At 43.3% G+C, this 22,453-nt stretch overlaps 1 protein-coding gene and 1 long non-coding RNA gene across 3 annotated transcripts in view; one reads left to right on the top strand and one right to left on the bottom strand.

Moving 5' to 3' along the window:
• dnah2 (dynein, axonemal, heavy chain 2) overlaps positions 1–22,453 on the top strand; it is a 503,144-nt gene that overhangs the window by 81,238 nt on the left and 399,453 nt on the right. Inside the window, exons 10-12 of the mRNA XM_063048700.1 lie at positions 7,307–7,394; positions 9,395–9,600; positions 11,661–11,790. Coding sequence (XP_062904770.1) covers positions 7,307–7,394; positions 9,395–9,600; positions 11,661–11,790 — 424 coding nt within the window. The remainder of the gene's footprint in view (positions 1–7,306; positions 7,395–9,394; positions 9,601–11,660; positions 11,791–22,453) is intronic.
• The window catches only part of LOC134346884 (uncharacterized), a 97,378-nt gene continuing 95,139 nt past the window's right edge, over positions 20,215–22,453 (bottom strand). For both annotated transcript variants that reach the window (XR_010018047.1, XR_010018049.1), the window contains exon 7: positions 20,215–20,829. This is a non-coding gene — a long non-coding RNA (uncharacterized LOC134346884). The remainder of the gene's footprint in view (positions 20,830–22,453) is intronic.

The raw sequence follows: 22,453 nt of genomic DNA, 5'->3' as shown, positions 1-22,453 counted from the left end.
TGAACTGTGTTTAATCGGGGGGTTTTATTCTTCCATAAGTAAAAAGATATAATCGAATCTAAAGAGTTGAAAAAGAATTTAGGAATAAAGACAGGTAGGGCTTGAAATAAGTATAAAAATTTAGGCAAAATATTCATTTTAATAGAATTAATACGTCGAATCAGCGATAAAGGGGAGGCCAGTTTGATAGTAAGTACCTTCTTAACATATTCCAAAAGAGTGATAAAGTTTTCTTTAAAAGGAAATTTATAATTCTTAGTAATTGTTATACCCAAATACGTAAATTGATTTCTTATGATTTTAAAAGGAAGGTCAGAGTTGACCGATACCAAGTTATTCAAAGGAAAAAGTTCACTCTTATGAAGATTAAGTTTATATCCTGAGAACAGACTAGATTGTTCTGAAGGAAGTAGCTGTGGAGATTGCGGAGGCATTAGCGATGACCTTTCAAAAGTTGATAGATTCTGGCATGGTTCCGGAGGACTGGAAGATCGCAAATGTCACTCCGCTATTTAAGAAGGGGGCAAGGAAGCAAAAAGGAAATTATAGACCTGTTAGCTTGACACCGGTGATTGGGAAGTTGGTGGAGTCGATTGTCAAGGATGAGGTTACAAAGTACCTGGAAGCATATGACAAGATAGGCAGAATTCAGCGTGGATTCCTTAAAGGAAAATCCTGCCTGACAAACCTATTACAATTTTTTGAGGAAATTACCAGTAGGCTAGACAAGGGAGATGCAGTGGATGTTGTATTTTGGATTTTCAGAAGGCCTTTGACAAGGTGCCACACATGAGGCTACTTAACAAGATAAGAGCCCATGGAATTACAGGAAAGTTACATACGTGGATAGAGCATTGGCTGATTGGCAGGAAACAGAGAGTGGGAATAAAGGGATCTTATTCTGGTTGGCTGCCGGTTACCAGTGGTGTTCCACAGGGGTCCGTGTTGGGGCCGCTTCTTTTAACATTGTACATCAACGATTTGGATTATGAAATAGATGGCTTTGTGGCTAAGTTTGCTGATGATACAAAAATAGGTGGAGGGGCCGGTAGTGCTGAGGAAACGGAGAGTCTGCAGAGAGACTTGGATAGATTGGAAGAATGGGCAAAGAAGTGGCAAATGAAATACAATATTGGAAAGTGTATGGTTATGCACTTTGGCAGAAGAAATAAACGGGCAGACTATTATTTAAATGGGGAAAGAATTCAAAGTTCTGAGATGCAACGGGACTTGGGAGTCCTCGTACAGGATACCCTTAAAATTAACCTCCAGGTTGAGTCAGTGGTGAAGAAGGCGAATGCAATGTTGGCATTCATTTCTAGAGGAATAGAGTATAGAAGCAGGAATGTGATGTTGAGGCTCCATAAGGCGCTGGTGAGACCTCACTTGGAGTACTGTGGGCAGTTTTGGTCTCCTTATTTAAGAAAGGTTGTGCTGACGATGGAGAGGGTACAGAGAAGATTCACTAGAATGATTCCGGGAATGAGAGGGTTAACATATGAGGAATGTTTGTCCGCTCTTGGACTGTATTCCTTGGAGTTTAGAAGAATGAGGGGTGACCTCATAGAAACATTTTGAATATTGAAAGGCATGGACAGAGTGGATGTGGCAAAGTTGTTTCCCATGATGGGGGAGTCTAGTATGAGAGGGCATGACCTAAGGATTGAAGGGCGCCCATTCAGAACAGAAATGCAAAGAAATTTTTTTAGTCAGAGGGTGGTGAATCTATGGAATTTGTTGCCATGGGCAGCAGTGGAGGCCAAGTCATTGGGTGTATTTAAGGCAGAGATTGATAGGTATCTGAGTAGCCATGGCATCAAAGGTTATGGTGAGAAGGCGGGGTAGTGGGACTAAATGGGAGAATGGATCAGTTCATGATAAAATGGTGGAGCAGACTCGATGGACCGAATGGCCGACTTCTGCTCCTTTGTCATATGGTCTTATGGTCTAAATTCAGAAAGTAAGAGGAGTATTGAGGGTAGAGAGGACTCCACATTAGAAATGTAGAGCAAAAGGTCATCAGCATAAAGCGACACCTTATGAGCGATACCCCTCCTTAAAATACCCGAGATGTCAACGGATTCACGAAACGCAATGGCTAAAGGCTCTAAAGCCAAATCAAAAAGCAAAGGACTCAAAGGACATCCTTGTCTGGTTCCACGTTGGAGATTAAATGGTTTAGAACTCTGAGAGTTAGTAAGGACCTGTGCAGTGGGAGATGATTAAAGTAATTTAATCCATTAAATACAATTGGAGCCAAATTTAAATTTTTCTAATATTTTAAATAAATAATTCCATTCAACCCGGTTAAAGGCTTTCTCAGCATCCAAAGAAATCACGCATTCCAAAGTTTCTTTAAAGGGAGAATAAATAACATTTAGTAAACGACGAATGTTAAAATGAGAATAATGATTTTTAATATATCCAGTCTGGTCATCAGAGATAATAAAAGGCAGAATGTTTTAAATCCTATGAGCCAAAAGTTTAGATAAAATTTTAGTGTCAACATTAAGTAAAGAAATAGGTCTGTAGGAAGAGCAATCAGTTGGATCTTTATTCTTTTTGAGAATAAGTGAAATAGGCATCCGTTAGTCTCATGAGACCATGGATTTGCGCCTTGGAAGGTTTCCAGGGCGCAGGCCTGGGCAAGGTTGTCTGGAAGACCAGCAGTTGCCCATGCTGCAAGTCTCCCATCTCCACGCCACCGATGTTGTCCAAGGGAAGGGCATTAGGACCCATACAGCTTGGCACCACTGTCGTTGCAGAGCAATGTGTGGTAAAGTGCCTTGCTCAAGGACACACACGCTGCCTCAGCCAAGGCTCGAACTAGTGACCTTTGAATCACTAGATGAATGCCTTAACCACTTGGCCACACGCCAACTGAAATAGAGGCATCATAAAAAGATTGTGGCAACCTACCTAATTTAAAAGAGTCAGAAAGAACAGAAAGTAAGTGAGGAATAAGCAAAGGAGCAAAAGCCTTGTAGAACTCTCCAGAAAATCCATCAGGACCGGGAGCCTTCCCCGAGCTCAGAGGATGGGCAACCCGGGCAATTTCCTCAGAAGGAAAAGATTGATCTAACCATTTTTGATTAACCTCAGAAAGTGAGGGAATGTTTAAATGATCTAGAAAATTATTCATAGCAAAATTGGCTTTAGGTGAATCTGAACTATACAGTTTAGAGTAAAATTCTCTAAAAGTATCGTTTATTTCTAATTGATCAGGAGTTTTATCACTTTGCTTTGGAGATTTCTTTAATTTGACGTTTAACTGTTAAAGTTTTAAGTTGATTAGCCAAAAGTTTGCCTGTTTTATCACCATGAACATAAAATTGACTTTTATCCTTTAAAAGTTGAGTTTCAACGGGGTAAGTTAAGAACAGATCATATTTAGTTTTAACTTCCACACGTCTTTTATACAAAATGGGATCCGGATCAGAAGCATATTTTTGATCTAAATGCTTCAGCTAATTGGCTAAATCAGTTCTCTCCTTATTAGCTTTTTTCTTAATACTTGCTGCATAGGAAATAATTTGGCCTCTAATATAAGCCTTGAAAGCATCTCAAATAATAAGGCTAGAAGTGCATTCTAGCATATTCTCTTCAAAGAAAAAAGTAATTTGACTCTCTAAAGATTGTAAAAAAGCCTTATCTGATAGTAAAATTGGATTAAAACGCCAAAATCTGTTTGATTGAGAAACACCCGGAAGATATAAAGCTAAAAAAATGGGGACATGATCTGAAACAGCAATTATTTTACAATCACAGGATCGAACAGAGGGTATCAAATGACTATCGACAAAAAAATAATCAATCCTGGAATAGGTATGATGAACATGAGAAAAAAGAAATATTCTCTACTTGTTGAGTGTAAAAAATGCCAAACATCAATAATGTCACATTACATTAGAAAAGATTGGATGTAGGAGGCAGATCTACTAATATTCAATCATTTCGAAGATGAATGGTCTAAAACAGGGTCAAGACAGCAACTAAAATCTCCTCCCAAGATTAAAGAGTACAAATTTAAGTCTGGTAAAAAGGAAAAAAAAAACGTTCAAAAAAGCCGGGATCATCTATATCTGGAGCATAGAGATTAGGAAAAAACAGTTTGTTATCTAGTTTCCCTTAGACTATAACGAACCACCCATTGGGGTCAGACATTACATCATGTTGCACAAAAGCAACTGAATTGTCAATCAAAATCGAAGCACCTCTGGCCTTGGCTTGAAAGGAAGAATGAAAAACTAGACCATTCCAACGTTTGAACAAACGCCTGCAGTTAGATCTGCGAACGTGTGTCTCTTGTAAAAAAAATAATTGAGGCATTCAATTTCTTAATATAGGTAAAAACCTTATTGCGTTTCACAGGGTGGTTTAAATCTTCCACATTTAAACTAAGAAAATTAATATTGTATACCATTTGATTATGTTTAAAATAGAGCTTAAACATAGAAACCACTGGAATATACCAAAAATCCAAACCTTAAAATTCAAAATACTTGACCAAGCAATAGATGAGGCAGGGGTAACCAAACAGCTGATAAAAAGGAAAAAGAAAAAAAAACAGCCCACTCCCATCCACCCCCCTCCCAAGGGGGGAAAAAATCTCCCATGCGAGGGCAAAAGCTAATCTACTGATAAATCCCTCCCCCGACATCCTACTGGCAAAGCTCCAAGAGAAGAAAAGATCAGTACAGAATGAATTCCAACCTAGACTAAATAACCTTCAAATGAACTAAAAAAAATCAAAACACAATGTTTTGCAAAAAATAATGACAAAGAAAACTTACTGAAGTTAACTCTATTAATTTACTAAGCAGAAAAAATAAAAAAGAGAAGAAAAAGAAGAATTATTTATAAAAATATATCGAAAAAGAATTATTCAAAGAGAAAAGTAATAAACAAATAAACTGCACAATTGCAACAAATTAATCAGACAAGCTGAGGGAACAAGGTTATATGAAGCAGAAATAAACATTTAAACTTCTGGAGTTGATAGACTAAATATTATTCCAAAGAGCTAAAGAGTTCAAAACATCATGTTGAAAAAAATTAACTCAGCAAAGAAAATACGATAAGAACAGAAACTAATTATAAGAGTATAAGAGAATAGAAGAGAGAATTGCTCAAAAAAAAAGACGTACTAAACCATTAGATTGCAAACATCCAACAACAAAGAATCGGTCAAGCTAAGGAAGTGTAATTTATATGATACAGTAATAAACAATTAGTCTTCTGGACTTGATTTGGCCTGAAGAAAATCATGCACTTCCTCAATCGAACGAAACAACTTAGGAGATCCATTTTCCAAAATGATCCTGAGGCGAGCGGGGTAATTTAGTGAAGGTTTTTATCCTTTGTTGTATAACTCCACCATAACCTTTTTATACTTAAAATGTTCATTTAATACCTCAGGCGCATAATCTTCGACCAGCCTTATCTTATAATCTTCAAAGTTAATCATACCAAACTGACGAGTTTGGCGAATTATAGAAACCTCAGTTTGGAAGTCATGAAAAGCAATTATCGCAGGTCGAAGTTTTTGTTGAGAAGCAGGTCTAAACACTGGGATTCGGTGTGCCCGCTCTATTCTTGGTGGAGGATCCAAAACATCAGAAAACAAACGAGCCAACAGATTTGCAAAAAATTCTGCAGGTCGCTTGCCTTCGACCAACTCAGGAAGACCCAAAATTTGGATATTGTTCCTTCTTGATCTATTCTCCAAAGCAACAATCTTAATTAAATTAATTAATTGAATCTTAAAGATTCAACGATTTTCGATTGTTTATCTCCGAGCTTTTCCAATTCATTTGTCTTAGTGTCCAGTCTGGTTAAAGCATCTTCATGTTCTTGAATCTGAGTAGTGTGTTCCTGTAAAGTATTTTGCAAAGTCTGCAGCAGAATCTCCATTTATTAAACCTCTGAGGTAACTTTTAAACATACACCCGAAAGTTGTTCAGATGTTTTGCTCTGAGCTTTTCAAATTAACTCCACAATAGCTTCCATAGTCACAGAAGGATCCTCTTCTTTTTTGGAAGTTTTAGCATGAGACATCATAATACTCCAAAAGTAAGTTTTTCGAAGCAGATTGGATTCAGTAATTTAAAAAGAACGGAGCCATTCGAGAAACGTGTCTACTCCGTGCAATGCCAGTAGGAGGAGTCGAAATGCTGCATTCTCGTCTTACAGAAACGTTGCTCAAGGACAATATCCATGCACCATCTATCTACAGGCCATGACACTCAGGGACTTGGGCTATATTGTAGTTAGTGATTTTTTGTGACTGTATGTTTTCTGCTATTGTAATTATATGTGCGATAGAGGATGTGTTTTGTACTGCGTGTAACTGTTGGTGCTATGTTTTGCAGCTTGGCGTCAGAGGAGTGTTGTTTCAGTTGGTTGCATTTATGTGTATGATTGAATAACAATTAAACTTGAACTTGTTTGGTGTCATGGTGGAGTGCCATTCAAAGCATCCTGACACCCACTTCACAGACACAGGGCAATGTATTCCTAAAAAAAGCAGGAAATTAGGGAGATTTGATAGAGGTATACAAAATGATGAGGAGTAAATACAAGGGAGGGGTATGCAGGGCCATGGCTTACGTGTGGGTCGATGGGATTAGATAGGATAACAGTATTGTCTAGATAAGCCAAAGGGCCTGTTTCTGTGCTGAAGTGCCGTATTTGATCAATGATGGATCCACCTGAAAGCAGTTCCAGTCACTTACCTATGGGAAAGATATCAATAAGATTAAAAGAATACTGAGAGAATATTTACAGAGATGTTGCTGAGACTTGAGGACCTGAGTTATCGGGAAAGTTTAAATAGCTTAGGACTTTATTCCCTGGAATATAGGAGAAGGAGAGGTGATTTGACAGAGATACACGTATTTATGAAAGATATACTGTATATAGGTTAAATGCAAGCAAGCTTTTTCCTTTTAGTTTGGGTAAGACTAGAACTAGAAGTCACAGTTTAAAGGTGAAAGATGAAATACTTAAGGGGAACTTGAGGGAGAACTTCACTCAAAAGGTGGTGGGAGTGTGGAACGAGCTGCCAGTGGAAGTGGTAATTTCAACATTTAAGAGAAGTTTGGATAGGTTCATGGATGGGAGAGGTATGGAGAGCTATGGTGTGGGTGTGTGTCAGTGTGCACTAGGCAGAGCAACAGTTCAGCATGGACTAGACAGGCTGAAGGGCCTAGTTCCATGTTGTAGATGATTATGACTATGACCCTGTAAGTATGAGGACAAAGATTTATTTATGTTTTTTTTAAACTTAAGTGATCTCAATCTACAGGTTCTCAGACATCCCCTGGGTCCTGGATCACACGAGTATTTTTGCTCAAGTGGATGCCTTCATACAGCGGTGCAGAGATCTACTGGAGGTATGACTACAGGAAGGGTTTAATACTTGGAGTAAGCAGTGATGCCGGATGCTGGGAATCGGAAGCAAAATAGATAATGTTGGAAGTTGCTCACAAGTTGAAAGGGTGGTTAAGAAGGCCTTGGTGTGTTGGCCTTCATTAATTGGGGGATTGAGTTCAAGAGCCACAAGGTAATAAGGAAGCTCCAGAAATCATGGTTAGACCACACTTGGCATATTGTGTTCCGTTCTGATTGCCCCATTAAAGGAAGAATGAGGAAGCTTTTGAGAGAATGCTGAGCAGATTTACCAGGATGCTTGGATTGGAGAGAAGTCTTATGAAGAATGAGATGGGGTTGAGTGAGCCAGGGCTTTTCTCTTTGGAGTAAAAGAGAATGAGAGATGACTTGATAGAGGTGTACAAGATGATAAAAGGCATAGCATAGTGGATAGCCAGAGACTTTTTCCAAAGAGAGTGATAGGTATGTGGAATGGCCTGCCAGGGGTTGTGGTAGAGGCAGATATGTGAGGGACATTAAATAGACTCTTAGACAGACAATGGATGATAGGACAATAGATGGCTATGTTGGAGGGAAGGGTTAGATTGATCCTAGAGTAGGTTTAAAGGTGAGCACAAGATTGTGGGCTGAAGTGCCCGTACTGTGCTGTGATGTTCTCAGCAGTCAAGCAGTATCAGTTAATGTTCCAGAGGTTCACAGTCTTTGCTGATCTGATCTGATGCAAATGACACTTTTTATTTTATGTTTCGATGTACTGATGGCAGATGGAGCTCATCATTAAACTTACCTTTAATCTTCCCTACTGTTGAGACACACTTTCTGAATTTTTATTATTTCATTTTTAAATGCCTCCCACTTATCAGATGTTGATTTCCCCTCTGACAGCTGTTCGCAGTCTACTCTCACCACGTCCTGTCTAATACTATGGAATTCCACCTTTTCCCAGTTTAGAACTCTGTCTTAAGGACCAACCTTATTTTTATTGTAACTGCTATGAAGCTTCCCTGTTCTCTATGGACACTGTTCTTAAAAGATTTCCCGTACAGACTCTGCTCTCACTTGCCATCTTCATTCAATAGGTCAAGTGAAGTCTCCTCCCTTGTGGACTAGACACTGCTTAAATAAACCTTGGAATTATTTTATGAATTCGACTCCATCTAAACTTCTTGTACTAAGCCAATTCCAGTTAATACTGGAAAAGTTAAGGTCCCCCTCTATGACATTTTAGAGTAGATTTGGGCCCCATAACTAAGAAAGAACGTTCTGACATTGGAGAGGGTCCAGAGGAGGTTCACGAGCATTATCCCAGCAATTCTAATGTCCCGGGGAACATTTGGTCCAGGCAATCAGAGCTTTCCTACTGACAGCCCTGAGTTTTAAGAGAGTTGTGCATCAAGGATCAACTTTAATTGCCACATACATATATATTTACATGTTTTAGGAATTTGCTGTGATGTGTTGGTGCAACATATAACAAAAAGAAGCAACATTCAGCAATTATAAAGGATAAACAATTACATGAAAAATAAAAGTTACAGGTTAAAGTACAGATATGAATGCAATGTGCATAAATATATAAACAGTATTATAAAAGTGGTTTAAAGTATTTATAGTGCAGTGATGGGAATAATAAATAGAGAGGAGTGGGTGGGTGACTAGAATGGTTGATCAGATTAACTGTCTGGGGGAAGAAACTTTTAAAATGGGATAAAGTTTTTGTTTTAGTAACCCTACAGCGCTTCCTAGAAGGGAGCTTTTGGAAAAGGTAGTGTCTGCATTTCCTGCCTACTTCTTTGTTCCAGACATATCCCAGTTGTGCTGTGATGGCAGACTGCAACCTTTTCTGCTGAACTGACGTTTGCTGTGGTTTTCCCATATTGTTAGGGAATGCAACACCAGACAGTAATGGCTGATGTGGTGAATGGCAAATCAGTTATTGGAAACCTGGACCGGCCAGTGCCTGGTTTAAAAATGTCACTGTATTCTATCCCCACCTGCTTAGGTCTGTGACTGCCAGGAGCTCTTTGCCCGCTGGGACGAAGGGAAACAGACACCCCTTCCATGTTTTGGAGGACATCGTGGCCCTGAGATAACACGGGGTCTACTGGAGATTGAAGCCACATTCAACAAGAACCTGCAAATATTGATAAACTCACAGACTGAGATCTTGGATGTTAAGAACACCTATTGGCATGATGACTACAGCAGGTCAGAGCCATTGCACTAGTAGGATTGCTTTGAGAGCAGGTTACCTAGACTCAAAGGTACTGCCAACATTCAGGCAGAGTGTGGTGCCAGCAATGATTCCAATCTTTTCTTTGATAATGCTTTGCCATTTATCCTGTATGCACAGTCCCACTGAGTGCTGAGCAACAAAGTCATTGTAGGTGCAGGGGGCAAAATGTCCTGAGAATGCTACACCTTTGGAGGGGTAGTACTGAGGGAGGGTCATACTGTGGGAGGGGTGGTACCGAGGGAGAGTCACACTGTGGGAGGGGTGGTACTGAGGGAGGGTCACACTGTGGGAGGGGTGGATCTGAGGGAGGGTCACTCTGTGGGAGGGGTGGTACTGAGGGAGGGTCACACTGTGGGAGGGGTGGATCTGAGGGAGGGTCACTCTGTGGGAGGGGTGGTACTGAGGGAGGGTCACACTGTGGGAGGGGTGGTACTGAGGGAGGGTCATACTGTGGGAGGGGTGGTACTGAGGGAGGGTCACACTGTGGGAGGGGTGGTACTGAGGGAGGGTCACATTGTGGGAGAGGTGGTACTGAGGGAGGGTCACACTGTGGGAGGGGTGGTACTGAGGGAGGGTCACATTGTGGGACGGGTGGTACTGAGGGAGGGTCACACTGTGGGAGGGGTGGATCTGAGGGAGGGTCACACTGTGGGAGGGGTGGTACTGAGGGAGGGTCACATTGTGGGAGAGGTGGTACTGAAGGAGGGGCGGTACGGAGGGAGGGTCACGCAGTGGGGGGGCGGTACAGAGGGAGGGTCACGCAAGTGGGAGGGGCGGTGCTGAGGGAGGGTCACGCAGTGGGATGGGTAATATTGAGCGAGAGTCACACTGTGCGAGGGTGTATTGAGGGTGTGCTGCATGATTGATTATGCCATATTGCCAGAGGTAACATCTTCTGGCTGAGACATGAAACTGTGGCCCCAAAGTATCTTTCTAGGTAACCATGAAGATTCCATGGTACTGCTGAGACAGTAGTTCAACTCTTCTTAATTTTTCGGGGGGGTGGTGATATTTGTACTCTTAATCGACATCACTGGAAAAAAGGAACCCAGAGGCATTTGCAGGATTGGCTTGCTCAATTTAGTGGTTAAAGTCCTATTCTGCCTCTGTGGTGAAACTCCAAACACTTGTTCTTCTTTCTGGCTGTTACAGGACCCTTGCTCTCCCTGCTGATACCTTCAGGGAAGTGTTGAGGAAGCCTTGACCATAGCTCAATCCTTCGGTCACCCCTGTGCTGCACACATTGGTATATTCAGTTCTGAGCCAGAGTCATGTTTCTACCTTGGTCTTGGTGATCACTACCCTCTGTTCTGTCCCACCCCTTTGGTTTTCATCCCTGTGGCCCTGTTACCCATTTCTTTTCCCTCCGTCCTTCTCACAGCTTTCCTCCCACATCCTTCTCGCTCTGGTTTCTCACCTCCTTTCCTTTCTCCCAGGGTCTACTGTCCGCTTCTGTCTGATTTCTCCTTCTTCAGTTCTTCTCCTCTCCCAGCTTCTCACATCATTCCCTTTGGACGAACAACTCCCATCTGGGCAGCCTCCAAACTGATGGCATGCATATCAATTTATCCAACCTCTGTCCCGCCTCCTTTTCTCTTTTTCTATTCCCCATTCTGGCTCCCAGTTCACCCCTTAATTTCTCCTCACATGCCCATCACCGGCCTCTGGTGCCCCTCCTTTTTCCCTTTCTTTCACGGTCCACAGTCCTGTCTATTAGATTCCATCTTCAGCCTGTTACCTCTTCCATCTAGCACTACCCAGCTTCCCACTTTATCCACAGTCCTTCACCCACTCATTTGGTCTCACACATCACCCAACAGCTCGTGCTCCCCCCATCCTCACCCCATTCTTTTATTCTGCCTTCTGTTCTCTTTCTTTCCAGTTCTGATGAAATGCCGACTGTTTATTCCCCTCTGTAAATGCTGCCTGACCTGCTGAGTTCCTCCACCATTTTGTGTGTATGTTGCTTCAGGTATCCAGCACTTTCAGGATCTCTTGGTCGGTGATTTACTGATTGTTTGTGTGCATTCAGGTTCCGCTCTGGTATCAAGGACCTGGAAGTGATGATGCAGAACCTGATTTCATCAACGTTTGAAACTGTGACCACAGTGCAATATGGCGTGGAACTCCTGGAAGTGTTCCATCATCTCTCCTATCGAGAGGTATGTATAACGTTAGGGCTAGCTGTGGACTGACAAACAAACTTTGTTTCTGTAGCGATGGTTTTTGGACCAGAGAAGGGAGTTAGGGGTCAAGTTAGGGGCAAGGATGAAGGGGAGTTAGAGGCCAGGTCCAAGCCTAGGCTACTGCTTCACATTTAAGGCCAGCAAAGTGGACATGTGATGGTGGACACGTGATGAAGGACATGGTTGGATGTTGGACCAGCAGACCAGTGAGGAGAGGACTGGTTGCACCCCCCAGGTCATCAGTTCAATGGCGGGTTCTGGGATCAGAGTTCCTGTGGGCAGGAGGTACAAGGGTTGGTGACCCTGAACCTGTGAGACCTGCATTCAAGGTCTAGTGTTCGGGATTCCCTCCTTGGCAAGTCCACATGGAGATCTGGGGTTTGGAGTCCTCATTCGTCGTCTTTGGTGGGTCCTAGGGTCGGTATTGTAGATCGAAGCCCCAAGGCTGATTGGAAGTCTAGAAATCGAAGCCCAAAAACTGTAATCCTGAGTCTGTGAGTCCACTGGAGAAGTCGAAGACTCTGTGGATGGCAGTGCACATGGTCGTAGTGACCACTGTGACCTCAATCATCAGTGGAATTTATTTATTTAGAGATACAGTGCAGGACAGACCCTTCTGGCCCAATGAGCCACACTGCCCAGCAATCCACCTATGGTCCTAACGTAATCACAGGACAATTTACAATGACCATTTAACCTACTAACCAGCATGTCTTTGGACTATTGGAGGATACAGGAGTGGGGAAGTCTATGTGCTCTCAGGAAAGATGTACAAGCTTCTTACAGATGGTGTTGGAATTGAACTCCGAGCTTTAATAGCACTGGGCTAACTGCTTCACTATTGTGACACCCATATTTCTAAATTTCTTGCCTTATTCATCTCTTCTATGATCAAAAAACACCGCTGATCATAAAAGAGCACTAACTTGAAAGCAAGTGTAATCATGAAGGTTCTTTGCAGATACGGACTAACGTGTGGAGTGGGTCCTCAGTCAGTGTCCAGTCTACTACAGCTACTCCCCTGGAAATGCATAAGTGTGGTAAGCATGCTGGTACTCAAGTGACATTTAAAGTGGATCCCTGCAAGCCCATGCTCCCAACGATTCTACTCGCTGACGTTCAGTTGCTAGAAAATAAGTTGGATTACCTGTTTCTGCGTCAGAACCAGTGGGAGATGAGAGACTACTGCACACTTGTCCTGACAGAAATGTTGCTCCAGGACACAACTCCAGACTCGGCCATCCAACTCGAGGGCCTAATCTCTTTTTGGGTGGACAGAAGTGCTGCAACCTCTGGCAGGACTCGTGATGGATGTCTGTGTGTCTATATCAATAAGAACTGGTAACTGAACACCTCAGTAGTAACGGCTATCTGCTCACAGCAGAGAGAGTTTTTAAACTGGTTAAGCCAGTTTACTGGGAGATCAAGACCTAACCATAAGGTACCATTTCAGCACAGCAGGACTGCTTCAAAAGCACGGACTGGAGTATATTCAGGGAGGTGGCTACCTACAAGCATCAAGTCAATAATGATGAATATGCGTGATTGGTGACTGACTACATAGAAAATGCACTGAGGACATTACTGTGATTAAACACTACACTGGCAGGACAAACTAGAAACCAAGGCTGACTGCAGAGGTTTGTACACTGCTTCGGGATCAAGACGCTGCATTCGGATCGGGGATTAGGATGACTCTAAGGTCCCATGCCATCAGGAAGGCAAAGCAGGAGTACGCACAGAGAGTTAACAGACACTTCTGTGACACCAGGCCAGGGACATAGGGTGCATATGGCAAGGTATACAAACCATAACCAATTACAAGTCCATCCTGAACATCAATGACAGCGATGCTCCCTTCCTGATAGACTGAATGCCTTCTATGCACAATTTGATGCATTGAATGGTGTGACATCAAGGAAAGCTCGCTCTCCCCTGAGGAACAGGCACCCTGTCTGGCCACAGCCAAGGTGCGGAGGCTCCTAGCCAGGGTAGACCCACAGAAAGCTCTGGAACTGGATAATATATCTGGTCAGGTGCCGAGGGACTGTGTGGCCCAGCTAACAATGGACATCTTTAATATCCCTTCGTAACAGTCCACTGGCCCTGCAGGTTTCAAGGCACCACCATCATTCCAGCTCCCAAGAGACCGATGGCAAATAGCCTAAATGATTACCACCCAGTGACACTGACTTCAACATCATGAAGTGCTTTGAGCGGCTGCTAATGGATCTTATAAAATCCCACCCTCCAGCTATACCAGACCCTTTCTAGTTCACCTACCGCTCAAGTTGGTCCACTGATGATGCCATAGCCTCAGCCCTCCCACTCTAGAGAACATAAAAATGGACTGTAAAAGCTTTTATAGATATGTAAAAAGGAAAAGACTGATAAAGACAAATGTAGGTCCCCTGCAGACAGAAACAGGTGAATTGATTATGGGGAGCAAGGACATGGCAGACCAATTGAATAATTACTTTGGTTCTGTCTTCACTAAGGAGGACATAAATAATCTTCCAGAAATAGTAAGGGACAGAGGGTCCAGTGAGATGGAGGAACTGAGTGAAATACATGTTAGTAGGGAAGTGGTGTTAGGTAAATTGAAGGGATTGAAGGCAGATAAATCCCCAGGGCCAGATGGTCTGCATCCTAGAGTGCTTAAGGAAGTAGCCCAAGAAATAGTGGATGCATTAGTGATAATTTTTCAAAACTCGTTAGATTCTGGACTAGTTCCTGAGGATTGGAGGGTGGCTAATGTAACCCCACTTTTTAAAAAAGGAGGGAGAGAGAAACCGGGGAATTATAGGCCGGTTAGCCTAACGTCGGTGGTGGGGAAACTGCTGGAGTCAGTTATCAAGGATGTGATAACAGCACATTTGGAAAACGGTGAAATGATTGGACAAAGTCAGCATGGATTTGTGAAAGGAAAATCATGTCTGACGAATCTCATAGAATTTTTTGAGGATGTAACTAGTAGAGTGGATAGGGGAGAGCCAGTGGATGTGGTATATTTGGATTTTCAAAAGGCTTTTGACAAGGTCCCACACAGGAGATTAGTGTGCAAACTTAAAGCACACGGTATTGGGGGTAAGGTATTGGTGTGGGTGGAGAATTGGTTAGCAGACAGGAAGCAAAGAGTGGGAATAAACGGGACCTTTTCAGAATGGCAGGCGGTGACTAGTGGGGTACCGCAAGGCTCAGTGCTGGGACCCCAGTTGTTTACAATATATATTAATGACTTGGATGAGGGAATTAAATGCAGCATCTCCAAGTTTGCGGATGACATGAAGCTGGGTGGCAGTGTTAGCAGTGAGGAGGATGCTAAGAGGATGCAGGGTGACTTGGATAGGTTGGGTGAGTGGGCAAACTCATGGCAGATGCAATTTAATGTGGATAAATGTGAAGTTATCCACTTTGGTGGCAAAAATAGGAAAACAGATTATTATCTGAATGGTGGCCGATTAGGAAAAGGGGAGGTGCAACGGGACCTGGGTGTCATTATACACCAGTCATTGAAAGTGGGCATGCAGGTACAGCAGGCGGTGAAAAAGGCGAACAGTATGCTGGCATTTATAGCGAGAGGATTCGAGTACAGGAGCAGGGAGGTACTACTGCAGTTGTACAAGGCCTTGGTGAGACCACACCTGGAGTATTGTGTGCAGTTTTGGTCCCCTAATCTGAGGAAAGACATCTTTGCCATAGAGGGAGTACAAAGAAGGTTCACCAGATTGATTCCTGGGATGGCAGGTCTTTCATATGAAGAAAGACTGGATGAACTGGGCTTGTACTCGTTGGAATTTAGAAGATTGAGGGGGGATCTGATTGAAACGTATAAGATCCTAAAGGGATTGGACAGGCTAGATGCAGGAAGATTGTTCCCGATGTTGGGGAGGTCCAGAACGAGGGGTCACAGTTTGAGGATAGAGGGGAAGCCTTTTAGGACGGAGATTAGGAAAAACTTCTTCACACAGAGGGTGGTGAATCTGTGGAATTCTCTGCCACAGCAAACTGTTGAGGCCAGTTCATTGGCTATGTTTAAGAGGGAGTTAGATATGGCCCTTGTGGCTACAGGGGTCAGGGGGTATGGAGGGAAGGCTGGGTTCTGAGTTGGATGATCAGCCATGATCATAATAAATGGCGGTGCAGGCTCGAAGGGCCGAATGGCCTACTCCTGCACCTATTTTCTATGTTTCTATGTTTCTATGTTTCTATGTTTCTATCCTGTCCCACCTAGAAAATGGTTACTCATACACCAGGATGTGTTATTCATTGACTTCAGCTTGGCATTTCACATGATCACCGCTGAGAGGCTAGTGGGTAAACTATCTTTGTTGGGACTCAACACAACTCTCTGTAAGTGGATCTTGGGCATAGATGGAAAGACCCCAGTCAGTCTGAGTTGGCAGCAACATCTCAAGCTCCGTCACGCTGAGCAACGGTGCCCTCCAGGGCTGTATGCTCAGCCCACCACTGTTGTTTACACCGCTGACACTCGACTGCACTGCCTGATCTGGCTCAAACCACATCATCGAGTTCACTGATGATCCTACAGTGGTTGGCCTCATCAGCATCAATGATGAGTCAGTGTACAGAGAGGAGGTAGAGAGGCTTGTCAAATGGTTCGACATCACAACCTGAGTCTCAATTGTGGTTTTCAAGAAGCCACAAATCGACCACTTTTCATTGCACATCAATGGCTCTGCTGTGGAGAAAGTGAAGAGCTCAAAGTTTCTTGGTGTGCACATAATGGACGATCTAACCTTGACCCACAACACTTCTTTACCAGTCAAGAAGGCAGAGCAGCATCTACACTTTCTGAGGAGATTGAAGTGTGCAAGACTCTCTGCCCCCATTCTAACAACTTTCTACGAAAGCATCATCAATAGTGTCCTTTCTGGCTGTGTCATTGTGTGGTGTGAAAGCTGCAAGGCATTGGACTGCAAGACTCTGGAGAGGATAGTAAAAACCTCTAAGAGGGTCACTGGGGTCTCCCTCCCCTCTATTTGTGATATTTACTGGGAGTGTTGCACCTAATAATGGAGAAAATGAGAGAGGTCGATACCTACCTCCCCCCCCCCACCCCCGGTGCATCTGCTTCATAGACTACTCAAAGGCTCAAATTTGCTGTATTTGGTTCAATACACCAAACTGTGGATGACAATGGTTCAACTGGGCGTGGCACCCCACCTAGTGGCTCTTCCAGAGACACTGTGTGCTACGCAGTCCTCCAGCCTTCGGACCACATCTGGGGAGACTGAATCATTCTGCAATGGGAAAGGAGCCTGTCAAGGCTGCATCCTTTCTCCACACCTTCCTAACATCTACACTGAGATGATCATAAGACTGGCAATTCCAGACAACACTGGCATTAAAATAGAAGGAAAAACCATTAGTAACTTGAGATACGCAGATGACACAGCCCTGCTAGCCACAACAGAAGAAGACCTACAAGCACTATTCAATAAGGTTGCAAAAGTCTCTGCTGAATTTGGATTGCTGATAAATGGCAAAAAGACCAAAGTTATGGTGATAAGCAAAACTGCAATTCAAGCTGACATCTACATGGGAAACAACAAGATCGAACGAGTGTCCTCCTTTATATACCTTGGTGCAGAACTAAATGACACAAACGAATGTAGCAAGGAAATAAGGCGAAGGCTAGCAATGGCACGCACAAGCACTACCAAGCTCTGGAACATCTGGAAAGATAGATCTGTGAGCACTGACACCAAGATACGCCTCCTCAAGAGTCTCGTCTGGCCAGTAACCCTATATGGCTGTGAAACATGGACCCTAAAAGCAGCTGATGAAAAGAAGTTGACAGCATTTGAGATGTGGACATACAGACGGATCCTCAGGGTATCATACATTGAAAAGAGATCCAACAATTTCATTCTAGAAAAGATTGGTACGAAACCAGTACTTCTGGAAACCGTTACCCAAAGGAAACTTTGCTATTTTGGACACACCTCAAGAACTGATGACACACTGGAACGCACTGTGCTTGAAGGCAGAGTAGAGGGAAGCCGCTTCCAAGGCAGACAGAGGACATCCTGGATTGACAACATCAGGAAGTGGACCAGCCTCACTGCCAGAGATACAAGAGGGTAGACTGCCGACAGATGGCAGTGGAAGGAAGTGGTCGCCGGGGCCCTGGCAGAGTGTGGCACATGATGATGATGATGTTGCAGACAAAGGGCCTGAAGCATTGTTGAGATCCTTACCACACATCTCACAATCTCTTTGACCCACTACCGTTGGAAGGAGGTACAGGAGTATCAGGACTAGGACTGTGAAACTGGATAACAGCTCCTTCCCTCAGGCTGTGAGATTAATGAATACCCTTTCACCACCAAGGTCGAGTCACAAGGCCAGTAAACTCTTTACTGTTTACTTGTGCTGTACACTACTTGCATATTAAGTTATATTTTATTAACTTATTGTAATATTTTGGTTTATCTGTTGTGCGTTATATTTTTTGTGGGTGTACCGTGGTTTCATTGTTTTGTTGTATATATGTACAGTCAGACAAGAGTAAACTTGAACATGAAGTCCGCTGGAGGCCTGGGTTGGAGGACCGCGCGTGTGTGTTGGTGTGTGTCTTTGTGTGTGCGTGCGCATGGGTGGGTGGGTGGGATTTGGTATGTTCTGTGTTCTGCCATGCATACTGTGTTGGTGCCCGAATGTGTGGTGACTTGTGAGCTGCCCCCAGCACACCATTAGGTTGTGATAGTTGTTAATACAAATCGCACATTTCACTCCATGTTTTGACGTGCACATAATAAATAAAATAAAATGAAACTCAATCTGAAATTGCCTCTGCTTTGGAGGAGAGCAGGACCTCCAGCGTTCGAAGAATGTTGGAGATTTCACCAAAAATACCTTAAACAAATATTTTTCATCTGTATTTACTATGGAAAAGATCATGGAAGCTCTGGAATTCAGGGAAGAGAATGGTGACATTTTGAAACATAACTGGATTACAAAAGAATGTCTTCTACATGGATTTTAGCAAGATCTTTAACAAGGTCCAAGATCAGATCTCATGGGATTTGGGGTGAGCTGGTCAATTGGATATAAAATCAGCTTGGTAGAAGGAACCAGTAGAGGTATTTGACCAATGCTGTGTTGTGAGTAAGGATAGGTGCTGGGTCCATTGTTATTTGTCATCTATATTAATGATATGGATGAGAACGTAAGCTTTTTGATTACACCAAACTTGGTATTGTGGTGTACAGTGAGGAAGGTTGTCTAAGGGTACAACAGGAACAAGACTAACTGGGAAAGTGAGTCAAGGAATGGCAGATAGAGTTTGACTCAGACGAGTGCAAGGTGATGTATTTTAGTAAGTTAAACCAATGTAGGATTTGTATAGTAAATGGTGAGCCCTCGAGAATGTTGTAGAACAGCAAGACTCAAAAATATAAGTAGATAATCCCCTGACTGTTGAGACACAGGTAGACAAATGCTTAAGTAGGCATTTGGTACACTCGCCTTTATTGGTCACAGCACTGAGTACAGGAATTGGGTTGTAAGTATGGAGTTATGCAAGATGCTGGTGAGATCACAGTACTGTGTGTAGTTCTGATCACACAGATATAAGAAGGATCTCATTAATCTGGAAAGGGCACAGAAAAAATTCACAAGATTGTTACTGGGACTGGAGAGAGCATGTTAGAAGGAAAGATTGGATATGCTGAGACCATTTTCCCTGTAGCATCGGTGGCTGACGGTTGGCCTTGTATAAAACCATTAGTGGTACAGATAAGATGAATGGCCATGGAGATTTTCCCAGGGTAGGGGAGTCCAATCCTAGATGCCATATATTTAAGGCGAACATAGAATATTACAGCACAGTACAGATCCTTTGGGCTATGATGTTGTGCCAGCCTTTTGACCTACTCTAAGCTCAACCTAACCCTTCCCTCCTACTTATCCCTCCATTTTTCTATCATCCATGTATTTATCTAAGAGTTTCTTAAATGTACCTAATTTGTCTGCCTCTACCACTGCTCCAGGCACTCTACACGCCACACACTCACCACTAATCTTTGTTAAAAACTTACCTCTGAAGTACTTTGCTCCAGCCAACTTAAAATTATGCTCCCTTGCATTAGCCATTTCCACCCTGTGAAAATGTCTGTCTGTCCACTCAACCTATGCCTCTTATAATTTTCTCATTTCTTATATGAGAAGGGGAACTTTTAAATCATATCTGAGGAAAGACTTTTCCACACAGAGGGCAGTGGTATGTAAAACCAGCTACCATAGGAAGTGGTAGAGGTTGGCACCTTTACATTTATTTATCTAGAGATACAATGTGGAAAGTCCCTTCCAGCCCTTTGAGCCATACCGCCCAACAAATCAAATCAAATCAAATCAAATCAAATTCAAGTTTAATTATCATTCAGCCATACATGAATACAGTTGAACGAAAGAGAGTTCCTCTGGTCCAAGGCACAAAACATGCATAGCACATTCAAAATTACGAGCAAAAAAACAGTCGTGCAAAAAAAAACGTATATATAGCCCAAGTCCCTGAGCGACATGTCCCGCAAATCCATGGTGCAGTTCCTGGCAGTGCGCAGACGTACACAATCCAGCTTGTCATCCCACCAATCGAACAACAGAGTGCAGCACCGACGGGCAAGGCTAGACCCAACCTAGCATGGACGCCATGCTACATCACCTTCGGCATCTCCTCTCCTGGACTGTAGGAGCAGGCAAGCCTGCGGCTTGAGGCCTATTCCTCGCTACAACTGAGGCCACACAGCTCCCCACGTCTGTTGTCCCACCAAACAATGGAAGCAGGTCTGTGGCATCTTACATTATCAATGTCCAAGAGAACCGTCTAAGACAATCACCCGTGGTTACACTGCACGCCATCTTTGCTCGTGAACTCTGATGCCTTCCTGTAGCAGGCAGCAACATGGTCTGCATCCAGTCCAGCACCTCTGCCAATGAGCAGCTCACTGACCTGCAGCACTCAAAGTCTTGGAGTCCATCAATGTCTTGCTATCATAAAAGAGACATTTAACAAAGGAAAAAACATGTTTGGTTGGCCCCTGAGAGGCCACTGTGTCCAAACACGCCACCATCTTACCAGAGGTCCCCACAAGTTCACAACCCTGATTTAACCCTACCCTAGTCACGAGACAATTTACAATGACCAATTAGCCTACCTGGTACCTCTCTGGACTGTAGGAGGTAATTGGAGCATATAGAGAAAACCCATGCATTCCACACGGAGGACGTACAGAGACGCCTTACAAAGGACGCGGGATTAAACCCCGAAATCCGATGCCCCTTCTGAATTAGTGTCACACTAGTTACTACGCTACCATGGTGGCAAGTTAATGGATAGGAAAGGTTTGGGGAAATATGGGCCAAACTTGGGTTCATCGGATCAACTCAGGAAGGCACCAATGAGCCAGGTCAAAGGGCCTATTTACATCCTCTATAAATCTGCGACTCTTTACAATGAGCAATGAAAGAGTTGACAAGAGAACATCTGCAGATGCAGGAAATCTGAGCAACACACACAAGATGCTGAAGGAACTGAGCAGGCCAGGCAGCAACAATGGAAAAAAGAACAGTCGACGTTTCGGGCCGAAACACTGCCGAAGGGTTTCACCCCAAAACATTGACTGTACTTTTTTTCTATAGATGCTGCCTGGCCTGCTCAGTTCCTCCAGCATTTTGTGTGTGTTGCAAAGAAAGAGCTGATTTTATACAGGGGCAGTATCTAATTTCTCATTAAACTGGTTTATACGGGCACCTTAATTTGATTGGTGATGGATGCCAGTCTTGGACACATTTTCTAATGTAATTCTGTTACAATAATACTTTCATTTGATCTGTCTCTTGTTGAATCTGTGTTGAAGAAGAAAGAAAAACAACATTCACGCAACAGTTTGTACATCTTTGTGTGGGGGGATGGGAAAGGGGCTTCTTTAGCTGTTGTTGTTTTGTTCCGTTGCTGCTGTTTGTGTTGTACTGTCAAACGCTGTGGACAAGCTATGTTGGTACTGGAATGTGTGGCGACACTTGTGGGCTACCCCCAGAACATCCTTGGTTTGTGTTGGTTGTTAATGCAAATGGCACATTTCACTGTATGTTTTGAAGTGCTGTACTGTGCAAAATTCATCTATATAGCTAGGGTGGCTGAGACCGGTGCACAGTGCTGTGTTTGTCAATGTGGAGTCTGTAAATCTGACAGCAGCAAAGGATGTTGGGAATGGCGAGGGTGGAGCTGCAGGGGAGGGGTGTGGGGCAGCTGGCAGAGAGGAATGCCAGAGATGGGGAATGGCGCTTGTGCGTACACACGTACACACACACACACACACACACACACACACACACCCTCCCTCAGAAACACCAAACAAGGTCATCTGATTCCAAGTAATTGGTTTATCGATCATTACAGAATATCTCTCTAATGCTTCCCACTCCCTCTCCTCTCCCTTCCTCTTTTCCCTACTTTAATTTCCTTCTCCCTCCCTTCTTTCCACTCTCAGTCCACAATAAAGACCCATATCAGAATCAGGTTTATCATCACTCACATATGACCTGAAAGTTGTCTTCCTTTTACAGCATAATACATAAAATTGCTATGGTACTGTGCCAGAGTCTGAGGCAC

Source organism: Mobula hypostoma, chromosome 5 (assembly GCF_963921235.1).
Source record: "Mobula hypostoma chromosome 5, sMobHyp1.1, whole genome shotgun sequence".
Classification (NCBI taxonomy): Eukaryota; Metazoa; Chordata; class Chondrichthyes; order Myliobatiformes; family Myliobatidae; genus Mobula; species Mobula hypostoma.
This window is presented reverse-complemented; position numbering and strand designations above follow the sequence as displayed.